Source organism: Sturnus vulgaris, chromosome 6, assembly GCF_052056855.1.
Source record: "Sturnus vulgaris isolate bStuVul1 chromosome 6, bStuVul1.hap1, whole genome shotgun sequence".
Taxonomy (NCBI): Eukaryota; Metazoa; Chordata; class Aves; order Passeriformes; family Sturnidae; genus Sturnus; species Sturnus vulgaris.
This window is the reverse complement of record NC_142248.1, coordinates 42,869,401-42,888,768: the sequence shown is the minus strand read 5'-3', so window position 1 is coordinate 42,888,768 and position 19,368 is coordinate 42,869,401. Positions and strand designations below refer to the sequence as shown.

General features: G+C 37.8%; 1 protein-coding gene across 2 annotated transcripts in view; it reads left to right on the top strand.

The window, feature by feature from the left end:
* The window catches only part of SLC38A6 (solute carrier family 38 member 6), a 37,884-nt gene that overhangs the window by 5,795 nt on the left and 12,721 nt on the right, over positions 1-19,368 (top strand). For both annotated transcript variants that reach the window (XM_088166343.1, XM_014871379.2), the window contains exons 5-8: positions 2,622-2,661; positions 11,739-11,817; positions 16,230-16,312; positions 16,783-16,841. In XM_088166343.1, coding sequence (XP_088022469.1) covers positions 2,622-2,661; positions 11,739-11,817; positions 16,230-16,312; positions 16,783-16,841 — 261 coding nt within the window. The remainder of the gene's footprint in view (positions 1-2,621; positions 2,662-11,738; positions 11,818-16,229; positions 16,313-16,782; positions 16,842-19,368) is intronic.

Genomic DNA, 19,368 nt, shown 5'->3' with positions numbered 1-19,368 from the left:
AAACTTCAGTTAAATTTACACTCCTTAAATGCAGGATTTTGTGCTGCTTTCCTGTCAGAGTGTTCACTTTTAGTTACCTGTATACAAAGCTGCTCACTGGCATTGTTGTCAGGTTGGCTCAAGGTTCAGACTTGATACAGTCCTACCTCTGTTATAAAAGTGTTAAGAGATAGGTAAGTGATGGATTTACTGTTGGTGTTTTCAGCATTTAATAGGGATCTAAGGTAAGGGATGGCTTTTCATGTCATTTCCACAACAGGAGCAACTAAGAATACATGTTATTTGTTTCCTTTTGTTAAATAAGCTTTTCACATGAAGGTTTCTTAATTGTTTTATCTCATGGTTAAAAAAACCCCACAAAACCCCCAGAAAACCAGCCAACCAAACAAAAGCAACCAAACATCAAACTTACCCATTTCTGATATAAGAGTAGTTAAAATGTTAGCTATTATTTTTCTGTAGTGTGTTCTGAATCTTTTTCCTAATAGTTATTCAGTAACAATGGGTGCACAGGAAATACTGCCTGTGAATACTGCACATTTAGTGTTATGAATTCTGTGCTCTGTGTTCCAGTTACTCCTTACTGAAAACAGGTTTTTACCACACACAAGTGTAATTTTAATGTTTTACTGAAACAATGCAAATTTTTTAAAATTAGTTTGGCTTAACAGACTAGAGACTGCTTTCTTATATCTAAATGTCAGTGAGAATTAAACCTGAGCTATCAGATGTTTGTAAGGCTTCCATTAGCATTAATAAGCAGATGAGTGTAGCCTGAGGATCAATATTTATTGATTAAATTAAGAAATGATCAACCTCAAGAGATAATTAACCTTGATAATAGCAAGGTATAAGACACAGTTATCTTTTACAGGCGCTGTTCTATACACATTAACCATGAGCCATTATGTGAAAAAGTCATAGAAATGTAGAGCTTAAGAAGAAACTAAAATATTACTTACTCTGCCTTTGCCCTGAAGCAGAGCTGAACATACATAAACCATTTTTGGCAGATGCTTATCTAATCTATTATTTAAAAGCTTAAGTGAAGGAGATTTCACAGCTTCACATCCTAGTCAACATGTGCTTTTCTTTTTTAATTCTTCTTAATATACTGTTTCATAATCTGCAGTTTAAGTAATCTGTTCTGAAATTTATCTGGCTTTTTATTTTCAATGTGCATGGAGAGCACCAGAATATTTCTGTGTTGGGAAGCTGTTCTTTTGATAAAATAATCAAAGTTCACCAAGCTTTCCTTTCCAAGTTTTTTCTCAAAACTTGCCTGCAAGACAGGCTTTGCTGCTTCTGATTGTGTTATCTCAGACTGTTTTCTCTTTGCAACCCAGTAACTCTTGAGTCATGTATTTGAGCTCTCCTTACTGAATGCCTTGCTTCTAGCTGATCTTGTTGATTTTTAGGCTTTTCGACTTCACCACGACCATTCTGAATTCTCATCTGTCCCTGAATACTTTTCTCTTCAGTCAGGCACAGATGACTTTTTTTTTCTTTTTTTCTCTGCAGCAGTACTTCTCCCTCACACATAGGGGATGATACTGCCAGGCCAGTGTAGAACCTTGCTTCAACTGGCAGCTTAGTTTGAGTAAACTACTGGTTAACTACTCTTGAAGTAGAGCAATTACTCAACTTGCTGATTTCCATTCAAATGTATTTTTCTGAGATTTGTAAGGATGGAAATATTCTGCTGTTGGAAGATTGCTGATTCTCCCTTTCCAAAGGTGTGAACTATTTATTTCCATCTATGGCAAATTCCAAGATAACATATTTTTTTTCTTCCTTTCCTTGGTGAGTTTTGAACTGATTTTGAATGATTTATAACCTGAAATTATTTTTTTCAAAAAAACCAAATTTGTGCTACTTCTCATTACTGTAGGATAAATTTTTTCCAAGTTGACTTAACAGCAACAGTCATTTAGGAAATGTCCTATATCAAGAAGAGCAGTGGGTAGAAAGAAAACTAAAGCTGATGATCATGGTATTTTAGAGCTAAACTCAAAAGAAAACACGGCAAAAACTTTATAGCCACTTTTAGGTTTGGGTTTTTTTCAGTTGGAAATTAATTTTTTTTTATTCAGGCAAGTATTTTAATAATCTGTATTCATTTTTGCTTCCATATCAGTCCAGTATGAATAATCACAAGTACTAAGGAAAAGTCTATCTGTTTTACAAGTTTAAACATTCCTGACAGTCAAAAATACTCAGGGGTAAGGAAGTACACTTGAGCTTGTACAAATCTCTGCTTTCTTTCCTGAGATAATTGATAATTTTCATTTCTCCTGATATCAGTTAGAATGCAGTTGTATTTTCAGTGATTTAAAAAACTTTTCTTCTGCACAACAGTCTTCACTGTACAATTACACTTGCTTTGTCTCAGAATAAAAATGTGATATTTTTAGGAAGAATTTTTGTTTCCATGTTCGTTTTCAATTGTGTTGGTTTCCATGTGTTAAACTCCTCACTAAGCAGAAGATTCCCTTCCTTTCAGGGCTAGTTATCACTGCTACATCTGGTGTGTTTAAGATAATACACATGTGCTTTATGCCTGCTATAGACATATGATTTTAGTTACCCTTACCCTTTCTAAAGAAATCAATTTTTTATAGGTCCTTGTTGCAACTACAATAATTATCCAGAATATTGGAGGTAAGAGACTTCATATGCTCAATATTAACTGTGTGACAGGCTTCAAAGCTCCACCAGCACCAAAGGCAATAATTAAAGCGTTTTTAAGAAACTGATTAAAAGGACAGAAAACTTAAGGGAAAGGCTTTTGTGATGGTGCTAAGCAGAAGGGCTGTAGTTGTGGGGGTTGAATTCTCTAACTGTTGCTGCATCCCAGCATGTGGAGCACATCCATTAGAGCTGCACTGCTCATGGAAAGGGGCTCAGGAAGCAGCATCTCCTCTCTGCTGTTCTGTACATTTGTATCTGGTAGCTGCATTTTATCAGATCAGGTGTTTTGGGGTTTGCTGTTGGAACCTGCCTATGTATTTTAGTCATTTGTGCAGCAAGTGAATGTTTACTTACCTATGATGTTTCATATGTTCTGCATTAATGGGACCTTTCTTTTTTTTAGCTCAATCATTTGTTTTTTAGGGGAGTTGTTTATCTTCCTGACTTACATCACATGGGCTGTCCACTTTCACTGTTCATATTTTGTCTTCCTTGGTACATGGCATAATAAAATAACACTCCCTGTTTTTGTACTTGAACTCTTACTCAGATATGCTTACATACTTGACAGTCACTAAGTATTTAGAAATTATTTGTCTGAACATACACAGAACAATTTGAAGTCTAATAGAACAATTTTAATTTTTCTTTTGTTGTAAATGTTTTGGATGCATTCTTTTAAATAAGGGGGTTATCTGAAAGTTCCCTCCTCTGTTCCCTACCACCAAGCAGATAGCCATGTTCACATACATCAACAGAAGGAAACAGCATTCCAGTGCTGTTCCTTCCTTTAAGATTACCTGTCAAGTCCAGATAATTCAATGATTGCTGGTTTTTGTCACTGTACAAACACCAGAACTAGACAAAGTAACTGTGTTTCATGATAAACTTGGATTTTTTTCTTATACTAAAAGTTCCAATAGAATAAAAGCTTCCCAAATGAAATGGCTGTAAAAATCCAAGCATTAATTTTAGGCAGGAGTGACCATAGCAATTCCAAGATTAAGGACTGTTTATTTCGACAGGTTTTAGAGAATGTTCTGTAGCAATGAAAAATCTTTTAATTTCCTTTTCAAACTAAACAGTACAAGGGAAGGGGGATACACAGAGCAGGTTCTGGAGATTCTGGGATCATGTACAAGACTCTTTAGTCAAAGGAAATATAAATCTCATTTTTTCCTCATCACAGTTCATAACCTCCTCTGTGCCATTCTTAATAAAATTCAGCTCAGTAACTCTAGGGCCCCAAACCAGTGCATGCTGGATGCTGCAGTCCAGGTTCCCTGTGTCAGGAGCCAGCTCTGAAGGTGACTGTACTGCAGGCTGACAGGCTCCTAAAAAAATAAGGTATTAAGAGTTCTGTTCACTTCCCACACAGCATTGCCTCTTAAAGAAATGGGTGGAAAGAAAAGAATTTTTCTTGTCTTTCTGGTCCTTCGGCAGGTTTTACGTGGGAAAACTGTGAAATGTAGTTTGTCCTGACTGGGATCCATGCTGGGATTAAGTGTAAAACCTGGGCTCTGCCTGTTGTGCTGGTTTGGAGTGTTCCCCTCTGTCTGTTTTTCTGTCTGGCTGAAGGAACCAGGAATAAGGTGCCTATTGGGCAGACATCCAGACTCTGTCAACATCTTTGATTTCAGAGGAAGGCTAAAAATAAAATTGTTTTGTGTTACCTCTTCCATCATCAGACCTGGCTATGTTGCATCATACAGTATCTTATTTCAGAAGTGATTAGAGAGCATGAGATAATGAAAGATGGCTTGTGATTAAGCAACTTTAGCAGGGTTATTGTCACTATCTGCATCTAGTCTGGGCTTTTTTTAAAGTTTGCTCTGATCCCTTCTAAAAATAGTCTAACTGCAGGAGTGATTTACATTAATATGAAGTGCAGAGAGCATTTTAGCAATAATTTAATAGTTACGCTTTCCAATTTGTCATCTTTGTGTTTTTTTAAAAGAAAGCTTAATGTGCAAGTTTGAATTTGACATTCTAATTGCATACACTTACGGATTTGTGTAGATAGGGAAATTGATTTTTTTCAATTACCAGGATACCCAAGGACAAGAAAATAAACATTTTTGTACAGCTGCAGGAAAGCACTGATTGGTCAAATTAAGGTTCAAGTGTTCAAGTACATTGTTTGGAATTTTAACATACATCTCTAACATGAGTATTCAACTTTTCCTGTGGATTTTTAATTACCCTTGGAAGGCATTTAATTAATCCACATAACACAAATCAAATAGCAAAATCCATTAAAGTATCAAGATTAACTGAGGATGTACCAGGATACTGAGTTAATTTTTCAATATCCAGATGTAAATGAGAGTCCTTTTAATGCCACAACTCAAAAGACTTTGTAGAATATGTAGAGCTTAGAGTGACTAAACTTGGAGAACATTTGCTTTGCTTTCCTTGTAATGAGTATGTTCTTGTTCTTGCAATATAGGTATTTGTTAATGAGGGAAATCAAAAGATTGAATGGGATGGCCAATGCTACTAATTTTTACATTCCATTTCTCAGTTTTTTGACCCAATCCAGAAGCCCTTTAATGTAAATTAGCAGTGCTTAGTTTCACGTGTACTGCCCTGTTCCTGAAAGGGCAGGTTGGTGTGTGTGGGTGCAAAGAGCACAGGAAAAAGGGAACTGTCAAATGGCACTTCCCAGGCTGTTCAGGTTTGTTCATCTGCTCCTCCCAACCCTCTCCTGTCACACACATCTTTCTCTGGAGTGATCTTCCCAATGTCCATTTCTCACCTGCTCTGAAGGAGAGCGTCTTGAAGGGCCCCAGGTCGTGTCAGGTGCCCTGAAAGAAGGGAGAGAGCTCTTGAGGAATTGCAGGCCTGGAGGCACACAAGGAGAGAAGGGAGGCTGCTGTCGGAAATGCTGAGTTCCATGGCTCTGCTGGCTCTTCGTGACATCCTTCCCAGGAGCAGCTGGAGTTGGATGGATTCCCTGCTATTGTTTAATAGTGTTGTGCTTCTAGGAAGTGATGGATGAGACACAGTGGGCCAAAGCCATGGCTGGGAATCACACAGCCCTTCCCTCTCCCCTGCCAGGGAAGTTTTGTGAGCTTCCTAGGTGCTTTCTGAGGCAGGAGAGGGAGGAGGACGGCAATTTCTCCTTCTAGAATTGTCCTTTCTCTGGATGTGACTGAAAAGGAGGACAGTCCACAGCCGTGTATCCAACTAGGACTCCTAAAGCATGTGTAATCAAGTTAGAGAAGGGCTGATTCTTAGCAAGGCTGGTGGAAAAATGGAGACAAACACAATAAAGTATTGCACAAGAGCAGCTCTCAGCCCGTTGCCAGCACTAACAAATCCCAGTGCTGAGGTCTAGCAGGAAGCATGTGGAGTTTTCCAGCGTGCTTCCCAGGGCTGGGCCTGCCATCAGCTGAAGGTCACTGCTGGCTGAGGTATGGCTGGGCCCAGAGGGGCTGGTGGCTGTGATGCACACAAACATCAGTCCAAACCACCGAGACCACGAGTTTAATAATTTAAAATTTATTGGCAGTGCTGCAGTACCACCGTGTAGCTTAGGTGGTCTCTGTGAGATCTTTTGCAATATTTATTTTTTCAGTTTCTTCAGATAACCTGCCTTGACTTGTACCCAGGTTGGCATTGCAGTCATTCTTCAGAACTAAACTTTCTGGACACCTATAGTAACTTTACAACGAATTATTTGTTTTCTCATATAAATACTGTTTAATTTGGTGTAATTTCTATAACTGGTGCTTTTTGATTTTTTGTTTCAATGTTCTGGAGATAACGTGTCCTCAAAGGTACACACTTCTCTTCTTTGTAAGAATCGGGAATGAGGAAAAAAGCCCATTCTGTATCCCTGGAGTGATTTTTACCCTTGGCAGTGACTGGAAGCGACAGGATTTATTCCAATGGGTGATGCTGCTCTGTAGATTTTATGGCCTGTGTTATTTTCAGGAAGAATTTTTGTTTCCATGTTCGTTTTCAATTATGCTGGCTTCCATGTATTAAACTCAGGGTGAGTTTAACAAGGTGATAGACAATACACAGAGACCCTGCTGTGAGTGTAAGACACCCTAAATATGTATTTACAGTACTGTGCTTCGTATTTTTCAAGCTTCCCGGAATCAATGGAGAGGCGTAGGCGCTGTGCAAAGCAGATATTTTAAAAAGCAGATATTAAAAAAAGCAGCACCACCCTCTGCTGGCCTGGCCCGGCCCCGCACGCCCTGGGCCGCCTTCCCGGGAGAGCTGCCGGGAGCCTCCAGCTTCTCCTGCCGTGTTCCACATCCCCTCCCCTTTGTTCTGCTGAGGTGAACAGTGAAACATTTAAGTTACCTCCCCCCTATGTAAATATATATACGTGTGCTTTCTGTGAGTGCCTGCTTAGAGGTGCTGTGCAAAAAAACCCCCTCTTTTATCAAGCTAATTGGGCATTTTTAAATTGCAGATTATTCTTTTGTGGTTTTCTTTCTTTTTCCCTCTGCCCCATCCATTCTGCAGTTTTTGCAAAATTTGTTTCAAACTTAAGCAAATATTTTTTTCAGACTGAGGGGGCAGATGGGAATAACCTTTGTATAATCAGCGAGAACAATACTCCAGAAACTTTGAAAATGAATGTATGTTGCAAATCTTGGAGGAATAAAATAAAATACAGCTTCTTACATGCTGAGACTTGCATCCTTATTACCTTAAGAAATTACTGAGCTTCCTTTAAGTATGGGAAACCTAATTCTGTTTTCAAACAAACTCAAATGTTTGTTTTCACAGCGTGGTTTACTTTTGACCTGAAAGCCTAATTATCCTGACTGATTCAAAGTGAGGATTTCCAGTGCAGAGCTGCCTTAATTAAGGGCAGGTTTGTCAGCTCCTGTACTAATTTAACAATTGATGACCCATTCTCCTGTGTTTTCCTATTGCAGTGAATGGAAGGTTCTTGGAAAGTTTGATCTTGTAAAGAATATTAAGTTTGCTTTAAATAATAGAAAAAAAAAAAAAAAGACAGGAATACCAGCCTGCAGCTGTACTACAGAATGGAATATTTGATGAGCTATGTAGGAAACTTTTCTGTTCGTTTAGCATAAATGTACACTTATAACTAATGAAGTTTTATCAAACTAAATCTGCTGCCTGTGTGTTCTGTGTACAATAAGAAGGATTTTTTGTTTGTTTTTTAAGCTTGCCATGGGTAATTTCCAGACTAATTCAGGTAAAGGCTAAAGATAGAAGGAAAAGAAAGCAGAGGAGCAGAAAGGCCAAGCAAAGAAATTGATAACCTGTTTCAGTTCTTGGAATTTCTCCATATCAACAAAGAGTACATCTTCTGTCACACTCTCCATTCTACATCTGTATTTAAAACCAAATAAAATTTCCCAATATTCTTTTGTTAAACTTCCCCTAAGAGGAAATATTAAAACCAGTACCTGCCCTCTCTTCTCCTGTGGGGAGTTTGGAGGGGAGCTTGTTTCCATCTTTGCACAGTGCTTAAAAATGCAAGACATCTTTATAGGGCTCTAATACGATCATCTGCAGTGGCAGATGAGGAAAAGTTAAGCAGAAGAGTCAGTTCCTTCAATGAAATTATTTGAAGGGATTTATCACCATAAACCCTGTGTTTACTTCTAAGTTTATTGTACATTCTCTGACATCCTCTCTTAGGACTTCAGCACTTGGTGTCTTTTTGGGGAGAATAATAAGAAAAAGTTACACTTTTTTTTCTGCTAACCAAACAGCCACCCATGTATTTTAAGTTTGAGCTACCTCAGAAGAGATATTTTGAGGACTATTTAAAAAACAACCTTTTCCCAAGCAACTGTTTTTTCAGATAGGGGCACATAAGCTCAGTGTTAAGCAATATTGCTAGCACAGCACAGACATTCTGAATAATGTATGCGTGCTGTGTGTATTTATAGAGAGTCACAGCTCATGCTGGCACTGCAGGCTGTAGTAATGGAAGTGTAAAGCAATGACTCTATTTTATATTTTTGTAAACTTCTTGTTTTTTCTGTCAAAGAGCTAATACCAAGTTTTCAGATCATGGCAAAGTGATAGGTATTTTAAGAGCAATATCTCTTACTGCTTTCAACACAGTGTAAGTCTACAGAATAATAAACTAATAACATATTTATGATTTCTGCTGAGTTCTGGTATGTTGAGCATTTTAGAACTGTTCTCCATCAAGTAGCTCTTGGTGCATACTGAAAATTGCCTAAAACTAACATAATACATGCAAATTCAGAAGCTGACAATTAGGATGTGAACATGTAAAGGTTGCTCACGTAATTCTAGTTCAGCCCTTGTGGCATCCCCCTATTGCTGCAGCCTCAGACTAAGCCACTGCACACTGTTTGTTCTGCAGGAAACCTGTGTGGAAACCTGTGTCAGTATTTCAGAGTATTTCAGAGTGGGCTAAATCAGAGCACGAGGGTGGGCTTTTTGTTGTGTTCACTGGTGGCACAGCTGAGTCTCGTGGCTGTGTAATCTCTTCCTTCCGTTGCATATTAAGGCTGCCAAGGAGAGCTGATGTTTCATTTGTATAGCACAGCCTGACGTGGCTTCAGCTGTGGGGCTGTCAGGGAAGTGAGGTCCAGATTGTTATTTGTAGTAAAAGATACCTGACTTTTTGTCTGTCACATTCTATGCTATCAGTTCCTCAGGTAGAAAAAGACTGTCACATTGTTTTTGTTTTCCTTGTTTTAGTTTCATCTCTAAAAACCAAACAAACCAACCATGTTCTTTGCTCACTCTGTAGTGTGTTGCAGAGTTACACAGTAGTTCGTGTCTTCATGCCAAGTAAAGCTACAAGGAGTTGTTTCTCCTGAGGAGAATTAAAACTGTGTTTGCAAATAAACTAAAAGCAGAATTTGGCTTTTTAAACTATATTAAAGTATGGGCATCCTACTCAGATTCGTACACAAGATTCAGGTCTTGTTTAAGCATCAGGATATAAATAAGATAGTTTAATATTCATTATTCATCTTGTAGAACAAACAAGAGGATATAAAAAAATCCTGCTATTTGAGATTGTTTCCCATATGGCCAGAGAAAGGAAGAAACATGCATACAAATGTTCAGCGTGTACAAGGTTCTTGGTGCAGGACTGGCTCCCTCCTTAGAAGTGGAATTCAGTGAAATAGGACTCCTCTCAAAAACAAAGAATGAGCAACAAAGGATAAGTGATCAAGTGATTAGCCAGAGGCTAATAGAAATTCAAGGGCAGAGTGACAGATTGCATATTGGAGGAAATCTGATCTGGAAATTAATTTGAAGGCTTCTGCAGTGGAGACTGAAAAAGAACTAGTTTTGAAATCTTTCTGAAGGACATAAATATATGAAAATTCCGACTTGCTTGTGTATAAAGTATTGTATCATACAGGAGAGAAGGATAATGGATAAATAAGGTTGAATTGCAGTTGAGAGGAATTTTCCTTTCCCTTCTCCCCTACTTATTTTTTTTTAAAAATAGAATGAAATATGCAGCTGCCTGCAACTTTGCTTGAAAAATTGGGTTAATTTACTTACAAATTCTAGTGACTTAGAAATATACATGCTGTAATTCTCTCTGGTTGAACCTACATTCTGTTGTAGGACAGTAAATCAGGACAGCAGATAAATACTTCAGCACACAACAGTCAACAGCTACCTGTCACTAAATATACATAAATATTGGAGAAAAACAGAGCTTTTAATTATGAGGAAGTGAATATTATTATTTAGTGACTTACCAAATGGTTTTAATTTAACTTTGTGGTAGGTAGATGTCACTTTGTATTAATAGAATTCTCTTTCTTTATAGGGACCACCTTACCCTTTCTTCAAAATTTAACAGTAACTGCTGTAGTACAGCAATGTCTGTAGTGTGTAGTCTACATATTTTTTCTTTTAAGACTCAAAAAAAATTCCTTGAATAAGAAAACCCACACAAACTTATTGAAATATCAGCTTACGAAAGGTTGCTGGTTTGCCTTTTCAAAAATGTATGTTTTAATTTTAAAGCACGAATAAATACACCATGGTAAAATTCTAAAGAATTACTAAATACAGAACAGTAAAATTTGAGTACAACAGATGAGTTTTTTGTCAGGGAATGAATGTAACTAAGCTTTTACTGACACTACTAAAATTACTTGCTGCTGCTGGATGGAAATCAGTTTCACGTAGGCTTTGATGCTCATTGAAGCTGTTTGTAAAGCTTGATTTTTTGAGTAATTCTCTGCTGGTTACATAAAAAAGCAACATGAAAAGTACGTGAAGGTATCAGACCTTCATACTGGTATAATTTGGGATTTTAAAACCCTCTCATTCATTCCTTTGATCACAGTATTTAGTGAAGGAGAAAAGTGAAGGAGCTCTTGGATTGCTTTCTGCTGAATTGAATTAAAACCACTTAATTTCAAGTGAATACTCCTGTAAGAGTAGCTGAGAATTTCTCTTCTGCCTCACAGTTCCTGTACAGTTCTGCAGTTGATATTATTGTTGGGCTCTTGTTGGTGATGGATTTATCATGTGAAGCAGGGATCTGTCACTGATAATCCTCTTAGCTTTGAGGACCAAACCTTGCAGTATATAAAAAAAACCTTTCAAGTCCTATACTTCTGTTTGAATTTCTGTCTTATATTTATTAAGTACAACAACTATGAAAAAAGACTATTTAAAAACCCTGTTGTACTGAGAGAAACCAATATTATTTACTGTCACTATGAATAATGTCTCATAAAGAGGAAGGAGGAGTGCTGCAGCCTTATAGTCTGTCTCTAGCCTGTAGGTCTGTATTCCCAGGTAGAAGGGCAGGCCTATATATTATATTATTTTGCCTTTTAGTCCTTTGGATTATGTTTTCCTTGTTTCAAACTCACATTGTAAGAGTCTCTTTGGAGGCATTAGCTGACATCAGTGCAATACTTGCAGCTATTTTTAAAGGAAGTATATGAGAAAATAAATTCTGGTTCTGGTGCCGCGGTGTCTCACACAGAGCTGAGATGTTCCAGGCATAACCCTGCCGGTCCAGCCGTGCTGGCTGAGATGCTGCTGTTCCTCTGCTAAATCTGTCCTGCTTCTGTTTGCAGCCATGTCATCTTATCTGTTAATTGTGAAGTCTGAACTTCCTGGGGCTGTTGCGGGGCTTGTGAGTGGAGCCGAGAGTGGGTAAGGACCAATCGTGCATTCTGTGTTTGTCTTGAAGAAAAAAGGGGTTCAGCACTGCTGAAAGAGATGGCTACTGACACTTCTCTGATCTCACATGTGAAAATAAATAGTCATTTACATGAGTTGTTGGAATATGAAATATATTTGGCAAGTGGAAGTCTTTTGCAGCACACACACACAGAGCGTGATTCTTTCCTCATGGCGATTTCCCATCCTACAACCTTAAAGTCAGTGGCAAAACCCCATCTACAGGAATCTCCTTTCTGTAATATTTTAAAAGGGGAAGCACGAAGGTACTGGGAGGGAGAGGAGAGGAAACATTTCCCCTGCTGTCGTGGTATCACTTCACATAATTCAAATTCACAGTACAAAAAATGGCAGGCATTTATATTGAAATATTTTGCTGTCTTGCTCTAGTAATTGGACTTGTCTTGGGAAAAATGCCAGGTTTCCAGACTTGGTTTATAATTCCTAAACTTGGCTCCCAGTAAAGAAGTTATTTTTTGCAGTTGAGCTGTAAAGCTCTTTGTAAGGAGCGTGTCCCTCACTTTTCCATCGGAACTGTCACAAGAAATCTGAGGCAAACACTGCAGCTTCAGCACTGAAACATCGTGTTTGAGTTGTTCCAGTGCTGCTGTCATTCGTAACAGTGTATCTTGGAGTGTGTTACTGCTGTTTTTCCTAACTGCTATTTTCGGATGTTTTGAGCTCAAAACTTGCTCTGGATTGAAATGTGGTGAAATTGTCTCAAGGCTGTGTGATACTTGTATTATTCCTGGATATTGTGGGTGAATTTTAAGTGGGAAATCAGTTTGTTAGAAGGTACTTTAGTTGATTTTCTGTTTTATCACATAAAACTTCTGGATTTTATAATGAGTTTGAAAAATTAATTGTGGCTGCTTTCTGTCTTTCTGCTCTCCTGGCCCTCACAGTTTTAGTAAGGTTTTTTAGTCAGTTTTCTCTTTTCTTTCTAAACTATTACATTTTATGTATATATGTTATTTTTAGTCTGCTCATGTATCTCTTCCAGCTGTGGTAGTCATCAGCTTTTAATTTGGGTGCTGTAACCTTCTCCTTCAAGCTCATACTTCAACCTCACTCTCCATACACTGTGGTGTTGAGCTGCTGCTGTATCTGCTGTGTGTATTCCAATCTGTCCAGCCCCAAATTTAGCATCTAACATCTCTTACTACTAGTTTTTATTTTATGTCAGCTCAGCTCTGTTAATGCAAAGTGACTTTTCTTTCAGCAAAGATACACTTTGAAACAAACAACTTAAGAAAACTCCTTGTAAGTAGAACCTGGAGGTACCCTGTGCTGCTCCAAGGGTTGTTCTGTCTGAAAAAGGCACTGTGAAAACTTCATTAAGGTTCCTGTGGGAAAATGTTCCCAACAGCTTTGTCTGTCCAGGTCCTACCTCACATCTCCTGGGTGTGAGCACTCAGGCTACAGTGTTGAACTGTTCATTACAAATCACCTGAGCTGTTGTAATCCTCAGTGATCTGTCAGCTCTGCCAACACCCACACTTCTTCCTTAGCTAAAATTACAGTTGGAGATGGGAGTGAAGTTCAGCTTTGCATTTAGAAAGAGCTGAGATTGTCCATAGGAATCCTAACCACAGCTCCAGTGCTTAGGTGATTGGCAGCTTGATCTCCTCCATTTTCTGTAAATTTGGGTTCTTGCATCAATCAATGTTTATTTGACAGTTTCTCTCCTCTAGTATTTGTCCAAGCAAATTGTTCAAGTATAGTGGTCAATCAGTATTCCAGGAACATGCACATATGCGTATCCACATCCATATTTAATTTCTTTTCCATATTAATGGCCGTGGTATATCATAATCTTTTGTTTCTGTGTATTTTTTTGCAATGTTAAGCGTACATTTTTACTAGCAGACATTTTAAATTGTAGGAAATTGTTCAACAAAAATAGGTAATCAAATACCAAGCCTAAGAAGCAACTTATTTATGCAAAGGGCATAAATATTGAATAGTTGGATTCCACTTCTTTACCTGGACCACTTGTTTCCAGATGGGATTGCACAGCTGTTTTGTTTTTGTTAAGTCATTATAGCATCTGATATGCTTTCATTTGGTGCAGAATTTATCTTAACTGTAATTAGGATGTATCAAAAGTGTCAGTTAAACTATCTGTGAAAGTATTTTATATGCATAAACCCTCCTGAGCTGTACATTTGGGAAAGCCATTTAAAGAATGCTCTGTGCATTAAATTATTTTTATAGATCGAGGTTAGCAGGTGTGCGTGTGTTTGAAAGGCTCAGAGCCAGTCTAACACCATCCTCATGTCTTTCTAAAAAACAAAAACCGTACAATATGAACACTTATTAATATTGAGTGGAGATGTTTCTGTCTGCATAACAAGAATTCCACATAGTTTTGATGACATAAACATAGTTTCAAATGAGGATTGTGTTAAAAAGTTGTAATTTGTGAGCCCTCTGTTAACATTTAATGACCCTGTCAGAGGATGTGATTGATGCAATTAAGTTGTCTTGCTTGTGTGTTGTATAATTGATATGAACTGAGAGTAAGATCCTAATTTAGAACATATGAATATCTTGTTCTGTTGAATTCAGGAATGAAATTAAAGCGATTTATAAATGTCTGCTTTTAGTTAAAACATGGGGGAGGGAGGAGAAACATCTGCATGCCAAAGCTTTTTCAGCAGAGTCAAGGATTTACAATCTGTATTTCATATTTTGAATGCTTTTATCATATAGGATTAAATTTACACATCAGATTGATTTTAAAGGCACTATCAAAACATTTATTCTGCCTTTGGAAAATAAGCGTATTTTTACAATAGTACTTTGGGGAGATAATGGACACATTTTCCAATAACCAGTCCACTTGAGGTCTTTTTAAATGTAAGAATTGGTATTCCAAAATGAAGCAGTGTACAAAATTACTTTTTCTCCTTCATTTCCTCGCTGCTGTTTTCCTCTCTGTTCCCTCTCTCACCCAGAAACATTTTTTCATTTACCATAAAATAACCAAAATAATTTTCTGTCTGCTCTGCTGAGCTTGTGAACCTCGGTGGCAGCTGTGGGTGTGCTGCGTGTTTAGAATCAGGAGATTTAAACAGAGATCCCACATCTACACACAGTGCATGATCCTTATGTTCTCTGCCATGATGCTGTAGCTCCTAATCTGAACATCCACCAGACTGGAAAGAAAGTTTAAAAACATATGAATGCTGAATAATAACAACGTGAAGAGTAAATGCTGCAGCAAGAAGCTGATCTTGGCAAAACTGCTTCTTCATTGTAGCAGTAGCAGACATAGATGATAATACAATTTTAAAGATGGTTTTGACTTGTTCTTAATATAGGCATTGTCACCTAATGGTTGCTTTATGTTTGATACAGTGAAGATGCCCTCAACCTTGAAATTTCTGTGTTCACTTACATTACTCTTCTTCTCAAGCAAGTGACACAAGTGGCTGTCCATGATGTATAGCAGTAGTTATTAAGCCTGTATGATAATTCTTCTTTAACACAGGTGTTATGGTACTTCTCTCATGATAACTTGAGGTGCTGCCTGTTTATTAGGTGCTAACCATATCCTGGACTAAATAAACTGGAAGGTCAAAAGTCAAAGTGTTTATAGGTGGTAAAGTTGGAGGCTGATGTGCAAGATGTTTATCAGTACAGGATATGGTTATTGCCAAGTTGGGGCAGCCACCCTCAAGATGTTTCTGTTACTTAACAACTTATCCATCTGTACTTTCCTCACTTCAGAGATGGCATTTGGATGCTTCAAATAGATTTTAAATGTGTGAGGACTTGGTGTGCCTCTACAATCCTTTTTTAATATGTGCGGTTTTATGCATAAACATTCTACCAGATTTCATCAGCATAATGTTTTATCCCTTCTGGCCTTTACATCTTTCATGGATGTATGCAAGGAAGGGAAGCTCAGCAGTGAGTGGGAGTTGATGTTGCTGTTTCTTCAGGTGTGTAAATATGCAGCTTTTTGTAACCCACTTTTCAACACACACTGTGCTATGTAGGTACTTCTGCAGGAAATCTGAAGTACCCTTCCCTCTGACCATTGCTGTGAATCAAGGCAGGGATTTGCATATTGTGCTGATGAGAAATATTAATTGGCACACATCAGACCCCTGATCCATGCAGACACTAACTTGCCTGTGGAGCATTCTTGCAGTGCTGTTTTCTTACAGAATGATCCTCTCCTCCATCATTATCTGGGAGCTCTGTTTTATGTCAGTGTAGAAACTAAGAGTACAAATTCATGTAAACTGCATGTAAGACAGGAAATTCTTTTTTTCTTTTCCTAGTGGTTGCTTTGTCTAATATCACAGTTCTAAATTAAACATATTTTTAGGAGTCCTGAGCTTTGGCTCAATCCTAGATCAATTTTCCAACAGGTCTTGGTACCTCGATGGGAGACTGCTGCTGCTGCTTACTTCAGTCTGCATTGTTTTTCCTCTTGCCCTTCTTCCCAAAATTGGTGAGTAATTAAAGGAGAGAAGGGAATATTATTCTACTTTAGTAGTAATTACAGTTGAAGACTTTAAAACCTTAATGGGTTATTTATTTATTTAAACTGGCAGGGGGCTGCTGGTGGTGGTGATTACTTAAGTTGTTGTAGTGTGTTCTGCCTTCCAGCCCTGCCTAGTTAACCTATTACTTGGGTTGCAGTAGTATTTTGTCTGCAATACTAAAATAAAATCTTTACAGCAGAACATTAAAGAGCTGCATTTACTTACAGCATGCCATTAGTGGTAAGCCAGTTCTAATTCTGCCCTACAAAACTACATAAATGATCTGTGACAGGCAGTTGGAATGTTGTTATTCTGAGTCCTAAGCCCCAGATACCAAGCACTGTAATAGAAAACATGCCTAAAATGTAAAGCTTTAGCTGTACATTAGGATCACTTTCCTTATAAATTCTCTTTTATTTTTACTGTTATTTTACAGGCTTTCTTGGCTACACAAGTAGTTTATCATTTTTCTTTACGGTGTACTTTGCTCTTGTGGTAAGTTAAAAATCTCTACAAAGCTTTTTTTTTCCCTTATTGTTTGAATGTTTTCATAAGCCTATTTTGAAATTAATTGTCTTCCCCTCCCTCTTAATTTTTTATGTGAAATTTAGAATTTTCTTCAAGTTCAGTATATGTTAGCTTGTATAGATTACATCTTTTTTGCTGAGGCTGGGAAACGTGTATGAACTTCCAAGCATGTGAAAAGAGTTAAAATAGTTATATTTTGGGCTGATAAATATAACAATTCTTTTTTTTTTTCCACTGATGTTGCAGCAAAGGGAGCTGGCACATATATTTTTGTTTCCCTACTTGCAGAGGAATGAGATTCTGTTTTCTTAACTTCTGACTATTACTTACTGAAACTAGTGCAGCAGAAAATTTAATATACTCCAAAATAAATTAAATTTACATGTATAATGGAGTGACAGAGTTCAGAAAAAGGCAAAGAAAACTAGAACTTCATTAAGGCAGTTTACAAGATTCATTAATATGTCAATGACCTTATTCTCCTTTCCAGCTGAAAGGAAAAGTTCTTTTCTCTGAGCCATATGGGGGTTTTTGACCCTGATGTTCACCCTCTCAAGGCCCCTGTGAGGTAGATGTTTCCAAATATCAAAAGTGAGACCTGCTAGGCAGATCTAAGAGAGAAAAATGTGCCTTTAAGTTGCACTTTTTTTCTTTTTACAGGGAAAAAGTGTGTTAATGCACATGTGTAATATGTGGTACAACTGAGCAACTCTCACTCTGTCATCTATTTGAATCTTATTTGGGAGCCTGGCAAAAATGTTCCCCCTCTGCCCTGTTATTCTGGCTTGCATTGACTTGCATTTAATACCTGTTTTACAAAGGGATAAACAGAGTTGAAGGCAAGTTGAACAAACATGCCATCCAGGAGACCAAGGCAATCCATTAGGAACTAAACCATGTGATAAAACCAAACTTCAAAGCTGTCAAAACATCTCCCTAGGGTATCCCTGGAGAGCTGCAGTGTTTGTAGGACCTTGGGAAGTATTCTTCTTAAGCTGAACATTGAGAAGCAGCCACAGCCTCTCCAGAGTTAATGGAAATTCATTTGTAATATTTATAAATTACCTTAACTTTTGACCTCTCTCCTAAAATTTATCTTTAAAAGAAAAAAAAAGGGAAAAAAAAGGTAAGAAAAAGCACTGACTATAATGCTGACATAGGCCATTGGCTGAAGCAAGTTGCAAGGGTTTTAAAACCAATTCCGCTCCTGGATTTCAAAGGGAATCTGTGTGGATCTCTGAGGAAAGCTGTTGTAATGGGTGGATGCATTTGAAAACAACTTCAGTCCCTGAAAAAGGAAACATGTAAGCAAGAGTTGTATGCAGCCATGTCAAGCTGGGATGAGTTAAACTAGATTTTAATTTGTGATTCTCTATCAAAAAAGTGGATAGAAGGTGCTAATGAAGGAGTACAGACCGCTGGATTTTTTATTAAATGGTTAAGTTCTGTGCTTACTCTTTCTTGTTAAATGGCAAAGCAGCAGCCACAGTAAATCTGAGGTCAGCATTTTTAAAAGACGTTACAGGTATTTCCAGACAACCAATACTCTTGACAGAATATTCCCTGTGACTTGTTCAGGCCCTGAAAGTCAAAGGCATTAAATGTGGTTTAGTTTTCATATCTAATTGCTTTGAAGTGAGTGATATGTGCTGTTGAAATGGTGTTTTAGTTTGCACACTGTTAATTTCTGTGTGGCAGATATGTTTTAATTCGTTCCAGAAGAGAACTGTGTTAGTCATATGGAAGTGATATAATTATATTTTGCATATACAGTAATTCTGTGCCTTTTCAAGTGCACACCATCTGTTCAGCTTTTTGCCAGCAAGCCACAATTTTACTGCAGCCTGCAGAAAAGAGACGTCTTGGTCAGTCTGGTCAGGGAGTGCACTGGGCAAAGGGCTGGAGATTTCTTAGTTCTGGATCTCAAATGTCCTCTCTGTGCCTCAGCACATCTCTTCCTTTAAAGCCAAAAAACTGGTTCTAGGCTTTACTTGGAAAAATATGGCAAACACTGAGATGAACTGATCTAGGAGAAAAACAAGTATGTGTAAGTATTAATTCAAAGCCAGATCCTATGAGGTCCTGAGCACTTCTGTTGCTCAGTTGTTGAGTACTTCTCTGAATTGAATCCTCAGGGAAAAGAAACTGTGTTTGTTAAACTTTTCTGTTATTGTCTCCCCTCTTGCTATATTAAATATTGGTGAAGCATAAAGACTGACTTGTATTTTTTTGTGTGTGTGGAGAGCATTATTGGTAGCTTGTTCAGCAAAGGTGTTAATGATTGCTGATGGTGTTTGTCTGAATCTCTTGTTTGTGTTCCCAGAACTAAACATGTTGCAGATTGGGAACCTGCCATATGCAATGAATGATGTTATCCACAGACAGCCCCTTTGCTGAGTGCTGTCAGTACTGCTGGAATAAGGGGATTCCTGTTTTCCCTCTGCAGGATACAAAATATCACTGAGAATATTAGAACACTTTGAGCCTTTAACTT